The sequence below is a fragment of the Oncorhynchus masou genome, chromosome 1 (assembly GCF_036934945.1).
Source record: "Oncorhynchus masou masou isolate Uvic2021 chromosome 1, UVic_Omas_1.1, whole genome shotgun sequence".
Taxonomy (NCBI): Eukaryota; Metazoa; Chordata; class Actinopteri; order Salmoniformes; family Salmonidae; genus Oncorhynchus; species Oncorhynchus masou.
In genome coordinates this window covers 6,401,350-6,415,665 of record NC_088212.1, presented here as the reverse complement: position 1 = coordinate 6,415,665, position 14,316 = coordinate 6,401,350, and the positions used below count along the sequence as shown (strand labels likewise).

Sequence of the window (14,316 nt, the reverse complement as noted above, 5' to 3'; positions counted from 1 at the left end):
GGTCAACCCTGTTATGGTCAACCCTGTTATGCTGTTATGGTCAACCCTGTTATGGTCAACCCTGTTACGGTCAACCCTCTCATAGTCAACCCTGTTATGGTAAACCCTGTTACGGTCAACCCTGTTACAGTCAACCCTGTTACAGTCAACCCTGTTATGGTCAACCCTGTTACGGTCAACCCTGTGAGGGTCAACCCTGTTACGGTCAACCCTTTTACGGTCAACCCTGTTACTGTCAACCCTGTTATTGTCAACCCTGTTACGGTCAACCCTATTACGGTCAACCCTGTTGCGGTCAACCCTGTTTCGGTCAACCCTGTTGCGGTCAACCCTGTTGCGGTCAACTCTGTTATGGTCAACCCTGTTATGGTCAACCCTGTTACCGTCAACCCTGTTACCGTCAACCCTGTTACGGTCAACATTCTTACTTTATTTGGTACTTAATAAGCACTTACTAGAGTATTTTTTTTCAACCCTTTGTGAAATGGGAAAAATAGTTGTTTTTTATACAGTTGAAAATGTGCTCTTTGTGGCAGAATGTTAAAATTAGGTGAAATCAAAACTTGTTTTATTTTGGTCCAAGTTAAACTTCTCAAAAAGCACCTTTTTTGGTGGAAATACCCATGATCTTATACGACATATAACATCTTTGTTCAGAACACCAGAGTTCTGCTGGTTTCTGCTATTCTCTCCGTTAAATTCAGATGTCTCGAATCCATAAAAATCCACTTGCGCTCAGCAAATGAACATAGGACATGACAGCATCAGATTGTAGACTATCCTGGTTTTAATCAGCGGTTGTCGCTAACACAGATTATCACTTAAAAAATGTTTTACCTTTATTTAACTAGGCAAATACTTATTTACAAATATTTAACAAATACTTATTTACAGTACAATGACGGCCTACCCCGGATAAACCCCGTCGACGCTGGGACAATTGTGCGCCACCCTATGGCTCCCAATCAAGGCCGGATATGATGCAGCCTGGATTCGAACCAGGTACTGCAGTGACGCCTCTTTGCACTGAGATGCAGTATCTTAGACCATTGGCGCCACTCGGGAGCATCATCAGCCGGGTTGGCTCAGTAGTGGAACGGCTAATGATATCCATAAAGATGATGCTTGGCCCTTTTGCTCCAGACGATGGGCACGGGCCGGGCAGGTGTCCACGAGGCTCCCTCCCGACTCCCTGCTGCGAAGAGTCGCGTGCGGAGCGCAGCGGGAAAGGAAAGGCGCAGTAGCTCTGCGAAAAGAACACTTTGGAGATGATGGTGATGGTAAGGAGACAGAATGATATCGATGTCGATATTATCCATTCATATTACTGTCTTTTACATGAACTTCAAATAAGCTAATAATAACAATAATAACAATAATAATAATAAAAATAATAATAACAATATTTAGATAAAATCTCATAAGTATTATAATACATGTAGCTTCAATTCAATATTTATCTAATACAATAGAAGAAGAAGAATACACAATTCTACTGTGAAAAATCTATTATTAGATTATAATAATTAGCCTTTAGCTATTCGAGTTAAAAATCCTTCATTTGCCTCGTATAAAATCCTATATATTAGGATGTTGTGCTCCCGCAACTGAAAACTATGACATGGGCCTAATAATAATCAAATAAAATAAAAGGTTTTCTGCAAGGCTATGGCACTTTGTATGTAGCCTGGATATTACCTATAAATCTCATCAAATGACAGTCGGCCAGTGAAGAGTTAAAGGGAGGAGACGCCGAGTGACACGCCTCATTGGGCATATTATGTGCTGCAAACAAAACGTGTGTGTGTGTGTGTCAGTCAGCCAGTGCATTGCGCCCCTTCTCCATGCCTCTCTCTCTCTCTCTTTCTCTCTCTCTCTCTCTCTCTCTCTCTCTCTTTCTCTCTCTCTTTCTCTCTCCCTCCCTCTGCAGCGAAGGGCTATATCTGCGGCACCACTGTCACTTTCACGACCACACAGGGACATGTACTGACGCCGAGGGGAGGACTTGATCGTAACCTGCTCTCGAAGGCGGCAAATTGATTCCAGCATCATTTTTTGTGGATTATTATTTATTTTCAACAACAACAACAACAACAACAACAACAAAGGTACGTAGTTTACAACCTAAATTTGGTATGCGTTTTAAATGGGTGGTTTGTTAGGAATCGAGAGAAAGACAGACAACACCACAAAGCAGTAGCCAAGACAGCATCCTTGCTGCGGTCTATGAATGGACCATCGTGTAAGACTGGATACAGCGCTCCGCAGATGTAACCGGGCGAGGAGACAAAACGGGAAAAAAAATCAGTACTTGCATTGATTTAGGACAGTTTTTTTTTTTTTTTAGACTGACAAGGCACCCAGATTTAAGAGTAAAACACGCTCTGAAATAGAGGGCAGAAGGTTGAATGGGTTGGCCTCATCAGTTTTATGGATGCACATACATTCCGGGTGCTATTCTCTCTCATTTAGCTCAGATGCATATTCATTGGAGCTTTTGTATGGCTTTTCCCTGGTGAGAGAGCGACCTTTTAAGTCACAAAAGAACCGCTTTATATAGGGGATGGAGCGAAAAATTGCTTTTCTGAAAGCGTCTTCGGTCTCTAGTTGAAGGGTTGCATTTGGTGGATAACATATAATTGCCCATATAAGAGGAGATTGTAATTGCTACAAACTATTTCTCTCTCCACCAATCCAGCTGAAGAGAAAAGTTGTTGGTTTTTTGTTCGGCCGGTCAGAACGTTTCTTGAACGATACGATTTGACGGAAGCGCGTCTGAAAAGAGGAAGGTTTGGTTTTGATCCGCATGCAGACTCCAGTGTGTTTTGCTTTTAGTCTGAGACACAAAAAGCTAAATGAATGGAAAACAAATCATGATCCATCATCAGACAGCAGAAAAGGAACAATCTCACGGTGTGATGACATGTAAGGCCTGTCCAATATTATATTCGACTTGTCAGTGTTTTGAAACCTTGTTATTACACGTTTACTATGCATGCCATACTATCTTTACATGGTCAATGTTTTGCATAGTCTGAAGGGAGATACTCCAAGGCAGCATGATTTTAAAAACAATACAAATAAAAAAGACATTATCTGTTGAATAGCATACGTGCATAACATTTATATAGGCATAGTCTATAACATGACACAAAAATAACATGTAAAAAATGTAAAAAAAATAACACATTGAATTAGATAAAAACGACGCGCAATCAGTATCGTTATAACATTGTAAATATTTGTCAGATTTTACTCTAGATGCGCCTGTTTTTAGCCAATCCACGCCGTGTCCACCGTTGTGTCTCTTCGGGCCGACACGTAATTGAAATGAACAAGTGGCAAAGAAAAGGCACATAGATCCCAGCTGCGTAACGCGTTGCAGGCCAGAGGAACTGGTCTCCACGTCACCCGGAAAATACACCAATTCAGAAAGTAAATGAGAAAAAAAAAATTAACTCCGGGTGCAGCCTTAATTACTGTCTCGAGAGGGAAAAGTAGTGGATTATGGTAATGAGTGGACATACGTTTAGAGCGCGTGTAGAAATGGAGCGGAGAGGGTAGATGACGTGAAATCGGTGACTTTTGACAGTCCACTCCAAATCCATTCGATATACTCTCATTTATACAGACCTCGTCATTTCTTACTGCTATATTTTTCATCTTCCACGGGCTACAATTAGTTTACACACTTGTAATAAATTAGAGTTTGAGGTGGATGTGGCTGCAGTGTGAATTTACAATAGCCTAGAATAAAGCATTTGTGATATTAATTCAGCTGCTTGACGTAATTAATATTATAATTATCAACAATAATATTGGATCCAACGATAATATATAATTGTTATTGTCATTATTATCATACACTTGTGTTATGTGTTATTATAATTGTTTTTGTTGTTGATGTTTATCATTATTAGGCTATATTAACATACTCATTAATACCATTGTTATTATTCTGTTTAGGCCCATGCAATTATTTTCTCACTATTAACAGCACTTGTGAATACCACGGAAATATAGGCAAGCAACCATACTCTTTGAAATTGATAGGCCACTCTCATTGTACAATAGACTTCAATTAATTAAAACGCCCAGCCCCCCCCCCAAAAAAAAGCACTTTCCCAGTCCAGCATGGCCTTGACAGCTGAGTCCTATGTACTTAGCCAACCTTCCCACGGAGTGCCAATTTATTTCACCTCCTCATCATCGAGACCATTTGTATATTACATTTTATTTTATTTTATTCATTGTCTCTCTCTCTCTCTTTCTCTTTTGTCTGTCGGCAAACAACAGCCAACGATGGAGGAATCCAGCTCACATAAGTTGGTTTGGGACGGCGACGCCAAAGCAGTGCAGCAGTGTCTAACGGATATATTCACCAGCGTTTATACCACATGTGACATTCCGGAAAATGCCATTTTCGGCCCTTGTGTTTTGAGCCACACGTCGTTGTATGACAGCATAGCCTTCATAGCGCTCAAATCAACGGATAAACGAACTGCGCCTTACATATTCCGGGTAAGGAAATAATAATATTGTGATTTTTTTTCGAAATGATAATACTCATTATATTCTTTATTTACGATTTCATTACATCTCCTTATTCCGACTGAATTAAATTGTCTGCCATTTGGTTGATTTATCATTAGGCCTATTGCAACCACAGTAGAAGATAAAAAAATAAGATTTAAAAAAATGTTTTTAAATTATATTTCTCATGACAGTAGTGTGAAACCTATATTATTTATATTAGACTCAATTGGACGTGTTATCTTACAAGATAGCGCGCAGGTTATAATGGAAATGAATAGTTGCACAGCCAAAACACATTCAAAATAGCCTATTTTTATTATTAATTTTTTTTTTGGACAGCCTATGCGTTTAACGATTAGAACGAATGCTGCAGCACGGACTTCTCGTTTGGGTCCAACTAACGGATTTGCCTCGCTTTCTGTCACCGTTCAACGCGCAGGTGGACACGTCAGCAGCCAACAGCACGTCCGAGGGCTTGATGTGGCTGCGGCTCGTGCAGTCGGCGCGGGACCGGGACGAGCAGAACCTCGAGGCCTACGTGAAGAACGGACAGCTGTTCTACCGGTCTCTCCGGAGGATCGAGAAGGACGAGGAGCTGTTGGTCTGGTACGGGAAAGACCTGATTGAGCTGCTGCTGCTGCTCAGTGCCGGTAAAGCGCCGATCAAGGCCAAGGGTGAGTTAGTAGCCTGGCTGAATAGTGTAGATGGCTGAATAGTGTAGACGGTCGAGACGGTTTGCATTGAAGCATTGCATTTCAGTTGGCTGGTTTGTAGTTTCTGTCTTGATAATCATCCATCAAAATAATTCCAATAGTAATGTTCAGTTTAAATTCAAAGTGATATAAGAATATAATATAACAGCTGTTGTCAATTTTACGTAATTGTTTTATTGTATGTGTGTTTATAGTTTTGTTTAATGTTGTGTTAGTGTATGTAAATAGTTTTGTCTGAAACGTTGTTCCCCCTGGTGCTAATGGACCAGGTCTCGCTTGGAAAAGAGATGTTATCTCAATGAGAAAAAATTGTATGAATAAAGGTTAAATAAAAGTAAACAAAATAAAAACAAATGAGACCATATTGTACATTTACAATCATTTACACACACAGTTGAGGGTAAATAAATAGTGTAAATTAGGTGTCCAAAAATGAATGCAATATGCCTATTCTGTATTTATAATTTATAGTTTAAATTCATCAGAAGACGATGGTCCTATTTCAGCTTTACCAAAACATTACAGCACCCACTACTGTTTTTTTTAGGAAGATACTGAATATTAGCAAGATTTTTGTTTCTTTCTGAATGACTGACATTATTTTCCTTCTATCCATTTCCAGGGTCCACTCCCTACTCCTGTCCTGACTGCAACCAGCGCTTCCAGTTTGAGTTCCCCTTCCTGGCCCATCTGAGGTTCCGCTGCACCAAGAGACTACAGAGCATGGCGGCAGGCAGTGTGGACGAGGAGGTCCCCAGTAAGGAGCCAAGCACTGAGCGCCCGAACCCCAACCCTACCACCACCGCAGCCACCAGAGCGAGCCCTAAACTGGGCCGCTCGGATGGGGACAGCGCCAAACCCTCCACAGACTTCCATAACCTAGCCAGAGACCTCGAGAACAGTCGCACCAGTCCGCCGAGCGACCGTGAGGCTGAGATCCGCAGCGAGAGCTCTGGGAAGAGGAAGTTCTCCGATGTGGAGGACAGAGTGAGGGATGGTAGCAGGGCTTCTCTGAGTCTGTCTCAATCTCACAAGTCTAAGGAGGAGCTGGCTAGCTCAGCACAGAACTATCGGGGAGTGTACGGCCTGGAGGAGAACAGACGAGGGCCGACGTTCTCCCCTCCAGGGTCGGGGTCCACCGAGTCGGGTGGTGAGGGTAAACGCAGCGCCTTCACCGAAGTCAAGAAGTCTCCACAGAGCCTAAAGACGCACGGTACCAGTGGCAGCACCAAAAACCTCCAGAGCTCCAACGTCGAGAACAAGGACGGAGGTCGGCCCGGCCCCGTCAACAACCCTCCCCAGGAGAAGCATCTCAACATCAGGCAGGTTCTGTCGGAGACTCAGCCTGTCCAGCCACAGACCCGCATGGAGGCCTCTCCGCTAGGGAGCGCCTTCACCTCCGTGGTCCAGCAGGGTGGGGGGAACAGCGGGGAGAGGAAGAGCGCATTCAGCCAACCCTCCCGCCACGCTACCTCCTCCTTCTCCCAGATCTCTCCTCTGGTCATGACCACGCCCAAACTGCTGGACTGCCACCCTGCGGTGGGCGACACCATCTCCTCCTCTAGACTCTACCAGGCTGACCACCTGGCCGCCAAACTCCACGGCGCCGAGCTGGGCGCCAACTGCCCCGTGCCGGGCGCCATGTCCAAGCAGAGCCCGTTCCTCTACGCAGCGGCTGCTGCCACAGCCTTCTGGCCTAAGAGCCAGGGCCCCATCCAGCTGCAGATGCCCTCAGCATTAACCTTACTCCCCCCCTCCTTCACCTCTCTGTGTCTGCCCGCCCAGAACTGGTGCGCCAAGTGCAACGCCTCCTTCAGGATGACCTCTGACCTGGTGTACCACATGAGGTCGCACCACAAGAAGGAGTTCGCCATGGAGCCGATGGTTAAGAGGAGGCGGGAGGAGAAACTCAAGTGTCCAATCTGTAACGAGTCGTTCAGGGAGAGGCACCACCTCTCGCGTCACATGACCTCCCACAATTGACATTCAGATCAATAACAGACCGTTTTCACACTGCTACGGGGGGCGAACCGAGTCGAGCTGTACTGGCCTGGTTACGGAATTGCATTTTGATGAAGGAAGCCTTGTTTGAAAGGACAGCGTGTAAAGAATATACTGTAGACGAACCAGCACAGTAAGGTCTGGCCACTGACGTTGCTGGGATGGACCATGAAGGACTATGGGAAAATAGTATACCTGTGCCAGGCCAGCACAGCACGGTTTGAGTCGGCACGATAGTGGGAAAAGGGTATCACATCACAGACCATGGGCAGGAACTTTTTTGCTGACTGACTGACTGGCTGAGTGGGTATATAACTGGCTGGCTGTCTGACACTGACTGGCTGGCTGATTGGCTGAGTGGGTATATGACTGGCTGGCTGGCTGACTGGCTGGCTATATGACTGGTTGGCTGACTGGCTGGCTGAGTGGGTATATGACTGGCTGGCTGACTGGGTGGCTGACTGGCTGAGTGGGTATATGACTGGCTGGCTGACTGGCTGGCTGGCTGGCTGAGTGGGTATATGACTGGCTGGCTGACTGGCTGGCTGACTGGCTGAGTGGGTATATGACTGGCTGGCTGACTGGCTGGCTATATGACTGGCTGGCTGGCTATATGATTGGCAGGCTGGCTGACACTGACTGGCTATATGACTGGTTGACTGGCTGGCTGCCTAGCTGACTGGCTAGCTGGCTATATGACTGGCTGGCTGTCTGGCTGGCTGACACTGACTGGCTGACTGGCTGACTGGCTGGCTGGCTGGACATACACCACTTAAAAGAGCACTTGTTTTCAACACAGACAATTATTATCATTCCTTGAGTGTGTTTTTGGTTTCTTCTTCAAATGTCATGTTTCTTTATGGTAATGCATTTTGACTTCAGAAATGAATTAATTTATCTTATGAAGCACTTACAATTTGGTAAATAAGGGAAAATAACAATATGTGTATTTAAATGTACAGTACGTTTGGATTTTATATTATATAAAGACATATATAGAAAATGATAAATAAAAAATAATTACATTACATGGTTTACTATTCAATACGTTTTTTTCATGTTCACTTTAAAAGGCTGGATGATATTGACACAAAGGAGGATATGACGTCAGACAGACTGACTATATTTCAGAGTGCACCGTGTGACAATAGGTATTGATGCAATCTATACAGTTACGATGTACATACCTGGGTTGTTTGAAATACAAAGTGTAATATTTTGTGTCAGTGGGGAATACAGTAGTTTCAGTGTTTCTTTCTTCATGCTGAAATTCACTACTTGATAGTTTACCTGATCATGTTGAATGATTTGACAATAAAATAGCTTTATTTTCATCTCTATGTGTGGAACCTGTGTTTATACAAAATAACAATGTAAAGAATTTAGATTTACCAAGGTTGTAGGTAGGAATATATACAATTTAATAATATGAATCCACATGACTCCAAGCGTTTAAGGTTGCACATGCCTAACTAAATCACAGACCTACTTGGAGATCGTCGAATAACGCAACTACTGGTCGAAAGATGAGCCAATCTTTTTTTTTTTTGAAACAAGTAAATGTTTTAGGTTGACAAAAAAATGGTCATAAATCCATCTGAAAGATATAACGGCCATTGACCTTATTATGGTTAGCACGTTTATTTCAGCTTTGTACACATAAAGAGTAGACTTGTTTGTTTCGCCCATTCTTAACACGCTGTGTTGGCTAATGAAGAGAAGATCGGGATTCTGACAATGAAACTATATTTTCTGCAGTCCTATTCCGTAATCACATGAGAGGTGTACATTTAGCTTGATCCATGTCTGCAAAAGTCGGATTTTCCTGATGCTGAGAGATCTGGGCCTCGTTTCCCAGAGCATTTGTAGCGTTACGATCATAGTTAGAACCATTTTTACAATATATATTTAGTAGCCGAGCTGTTTCCCCGCGTCTTCGTTAGTATCATGCTAACGTTAAGTGCAACATTAGAGGATATTTTTGTTGTTGCCCTTCCGCGTCACTTCATTAACAGAAGATGTCCGATGAACAGACAATCAAGAGACCGTCTGTGACCGCAGATAACTTTGGTACGAATTTGACTACAAATACAAAGTTCCCAAAGTGTTTTGCACTTGTTACAAACAAGGGAAGGATTAAAAACCGAGATGACTGCATTACACAATACATATAGGATACACGAGCCAATATAGGCTACTTCAATCATATTTTAATCCATTTCACTTTCAATCAAATGAGTTCTATTTTGCGACACGGCTACTGTCTGTAATTTGTGCCTCACAGTGTCTCATGGTGTGTGACAACAGCAGCGCAACGATGTGCCCAATCTGGGATTTAGCCTAGTGTATTAGTATTGTGTGAGCGTAATACACCGCCTCAGTAGCCTATCTGCAGCCATGGGTGGTAATATCTCTCTATATGAGCTGATCCGTCTTCTGTATTGTGGAATAATGCTATTGTTAAATGAAGATTGTAATAGAGAAAGCAGATCCGCTTTTCTTTCCGTGTTATCAGTATCGACAAGCGGCCTAATGACGCACTGCGAACGTTCTCTCTCCACGTGCTTGTTTGGGGAAACGCTTAAAGAGTTGGCTCATAAATAACGTTGCATCTGGTATGATCATCGTCATGCAAACTGGGTAACGAGGCCCTATATAATAATAAACATAACCATTATAATAATAATTTCACCAGAAATATTATATATTTACTGTTTCATTTTAATTACCTGGTATATCATGTTTGTTTTTTTGTTTTTAAAAATGATGATTGCGTTTTACAGTTCAACACAGAATTAGGCCTATTGTGTCGAGATAAAGTAGCATAAAACAAATAATAGCTGATACACAGCAAGAAAAGCTTTTTTTCAAGAAAGGTGCTATAACACATCTCCATGGTTACTTCACGGGCGCAAACAGCGACAAGTTGCATAAAAAGGCAGGTTTCCTGCCTAAACTGTCGGAACCTGTCATAATAGCACAGTGTTTATTAGCCCGTAATCTGAACTTTCATTTGCTTCTAATGAGAAGAAAATGTCATTCCTATGAACATTATCCTATGCATTCACCCTAAGAGGTGCGATGGTATCTTGTTAAATCCACAGAATATCAGCAACAACACCTGCAAATGTTTTTGATTAATAAAACAGTTCAAATGTGATAAAACAGAAGAATAAAAAATAAACCACTACATGTTTGATGAGTTTCAAATGATCATACTTTACCATCAGCCTCTAATAGGTCTACTTTACCATCAGCCTATAATAGGTCTACTTTACCATCAGCCTATAATATGTCTACTTTACCTTTACCATCAGCCTATAATAGGTCTACTTTATCTTTACCATCAGCCTATAATAGGTCTACTTTACCATCAGCCTATAATAGGTCTACTTTACCATCAGCCTATAATAGGTCTACTTTACCATCAGCCTATAATATGTCTACTTTACCATCAGCCTACAATAGGTCTACTTTAACTTTACCATCAGCCTATAATAGGTCTACTTTACCATCAGCCTATAATAGGTCTACTTTACCATCAGCCTATAATAGGTCTACTTTATCTTTACCATCAGCCTATAATAGGTCTACTTTACCTTTACCATCAGTCTATAATAGGTCTACTTTACCATCAGCCTATAATATGTCTACTTTACCATCAGCCTATAATAGGTCTACTTTACCATCAGCCTATAATAGGTCTACTTTACCATCAGCCTATAATAGGTCTACTTTACCATCAGCCTATAATAGGTCTACTTTACCATCAGCCTATAATAGGTCTACTTTACCATCAGCCTATAATAGGTCTACTTTACCATCAGCCTATAATAGGTCTACTTTACCATCAGCCTATAATAGGTCTACTTTACCATCAGCCTATAATAGGTCTACTTTACCATCAGCCTATAATAGGTCTACTTTACCATCAGCCTATAATAGGTCTACTTTACCATCAGCCTATAATAGGTCTACTTTACCATCAGCCTATAATAGGTCTACTTTACCATCCGCCTCTAATAGGTCTACTTTACCATCAGCCTATAATAGGTCTACTTTACCATCAGCCTATAATAGGTCTACTTTACCATCAGCCTATAATAGGTCTATTTTACCATCAGCCTATAATAGGTCTACTTTACCATCAGCCTATAATAGGTCTACTTTACCATCAGCCTATAATAGGTCTACTTTAACTTTACCATCAGCCTATAATAGGTCTACTTTACCATCAGCCTATAATAGGTCTACTTTACCATCAGCCTATAATAGGTCTACTTTACCATCAGCCTATAATAGGTCTACTTTAACTTTACCATCAGCCTATAATAGGTCTACTTTACCATCCGCCTATAATAGGTCTACTTTACCATCAGCCTATAATAGGTCTACTTTAACTTTACCATCAGCCTATAATAGGTCTACTTTACCATCAGCCTATAATATGTCTACTTTACCTTTACCATCAGCCTGTAATAGGTCTACTTTACCATCAGCCTATAATAGGTCTACTTTACCATCAGCCTATAATAGGTCTACTTTACCATCAGCCTATAATAGGTCTACTTTACCATCAGCCTATAATATGTCTACTTTACCTGTACCATCAGCCTGTAATAGGTCTACTTTACCATCAGCCTATAATAGGTCTACTTTACCACCAGCCTATAATAGGTCTACTTTACCATCAGCCTATAATAGGTCTACTTTACCATCAGCCTCTAATAGGTCTACTTTACCATCAGCCTATAATAGGTCTACTTTACCATCAGCCTCTATTAGGTCTACTTTACCATCAGCCTATAATAGGTCTACTTTACCATCAGCCTCCAATAGGTCTACTTTACCATCAGCCTATAATAGGTCTACTTTACCATCAGCCTCTAATAGGTCTACTTTACCATCAGCCTCTAATAGGTCTACTTTACCATCAGCCTATAATAGGTCAACTGACTTACATCTAATTATGTGGATATAAGAAATCCAATTGAATTAAATTAAAATATATTATTCCATGTTAAGTCACAAGTGCTGACTTTTTTACAGCGACATTAAGTTTCTTTTTCAGCAAATGTAGTTAGAACACATGCCCGCTGTTCACACTTTATGATCACGTACAAACGCAAAACATCGGCCTTCAAGGTTAACAAAACATGCCCTACACTTTATTGAAATCTTCAAAAGCCGAGGGGGGATGTTTAAAAATTCTAGATTTGAATTGTAAAACGATACAATCATTATTTTTTTGCAGTAGTGTAGTCTAGCTATCATTTACATTTTGTAAAGGGGATAAAGACGCACTGTTTGAAACCTTGAAGGAAGACGCAGCAACGTGGAAACATAGCTCAACAGTGACACCAAGCGGGGAGAATGTGAATTACAGCTAATTTCTACAGCAGCAAATGTCATTGTCCTCAGAGCCAGCACTCAAACGGCGACAGATGAATTCACACCTTTAGATAAAAAAAGACAGAGGCTTCATATTGTCTCACTATAGATGATGTGCATACTGCACTGTAGGGACCTTGAACACCACCAGGCAGTCACAAAAGCATTATGGATAAATACCTATGAGTTGTGATAATTGCGTTGTTTGTGACATATAGGGACGAAGGCCAAAGACAATGTAGATGCAGCGGCAGCATAACATTTGAACCACATCTTTGTTTCATCACAAAATCCGGAGAGCAACGTCCTGTCTGGTTTAGTCCGCAAAGCATATTGTCGTCCCCCCCCCCACACTCGCCCCCTACCATTGTTTCCTCTCTCTCTCTCTCTCTCTCTGTCTCTCCCTGTCTATCTCTCCCTGTCTATCTCTCTCTCTCCCTGTGTCTCTCTGTGTCTCTCCCTGTCTATCTCTCTCACTGTGTCTCTCCCTCTCTCTCTCTCTGTGTCTCTCCCTGTCTATCTCTCTCACTGTGTCTCTCCCTCTCTCTGTCTCTCTCTCTCCCCGTGTCTCTCCCTGTCTCTCTGTGTGTGTCTCCCCCTCTCTCTCTCTCCCCCCCCTCTCTCTCCCCCCCCCTCTCTCTCTCTCTCTCTCTCTCCTGGCCCTCGGTCAGGAGTGCAGCATATCCTCTCCTAGCTCTCACATGTGGCACATGCCACCTACTCCATTCTGCAACGTAGCCAAAACATCTGACTGGTCAGACATTGCTACTGTGGCTACACACACACACACACACACACACACACACACACACACACACACACACACACACACACACACACACACACACACACACACACACACACACACACACACACACACACACACACAGCCACACACACACACACACACACACACACACACACACACACACACACACACACACACACACACACACACACACACACACACAAACACACACACACACACACACACACACACACACACACACACACACACACACACACACACACAGCCACACACACACACACACACACACACACACACACACACACACACACACACACACACACACACACACACACACACACACACACACACACACACACACACACACAGCCACAGCCACAGCCACAGCCACAGCCACACACACACACACACACACACACACACACACACACACACACACACACACACACACACACACACACACACACACACACACACACACACATACACTTACACTGACATCACAACACACATACTCTCTCTCTCTCCTCCCTCCCCATAGCTTGTGCAATGCTTCACACCACAAATCCAATCTATTTTATACTGTCATTAAACCTTGACACGCAACTGTCAGCCAACTCTAATGTTACCTTCCGGTGATTAGGGTATCTGTGACAGTGTTTAGCTATATTTAAATACAAGCAGAGACACAGTACAACTGTACTATTTTGATGCAGTAAACGCTCAATCTTCTCTCTCGCTGACAGGGACACATTTACACTTAGTGTATTCTTTAAAGACGAACCCTTTGCATTTACATACCTGGGAAACCACCACGACCTCTCTCCCTCCCCTTCCTTCCTCTCCCCCTCATCTCTCTCTCCCTCCCCTTCCTTCCTTCCTCATCTCTCTCTCCCTCCCCTTCCT

General features: G+C 42.5%; 1 protein-coding gene across 2 annotated transcripts; it reads left to right on the top strand.

Annotated features, from left to right (window-relative positions):
* The first annotated feature begins 1,863 nt into the window (after positions 1–1,863).
* prdm8b (PR domain containing 8b) lies at positions 1,864–8,578 on the top strand. Of its 2 annotated transcripts, none has more exons than XM_064972878.1 (4): positions 1,864–2,108; positions 4,297–4,521; positions 4,976–5,186; positions 5,872–8,578. In XM_064972878.1, the coding sequence occupies exons 2-4, from the start codon at positions 4,303–4,305 to the stop codon at positions 7,230–7,232; spliced, it is 1,791 nt and encodes a 596-aa protein (XP_064828950.1). In that variant the 5' UTR covers positions 1,864–2,108; positions 4,297–4,302; the 3' UTR covers positions 7,233–8,578. The 2 variants fall into 2 exon arrangements, with proteins under 2 accessions (XP_064828950.1, XP_064828888.1); XM_064972816.1 differs by having other exon boundaries at positions 4,976–5,210.
* Positions 8,579–14,316: the final 5,738 nt, after the last annotated feature.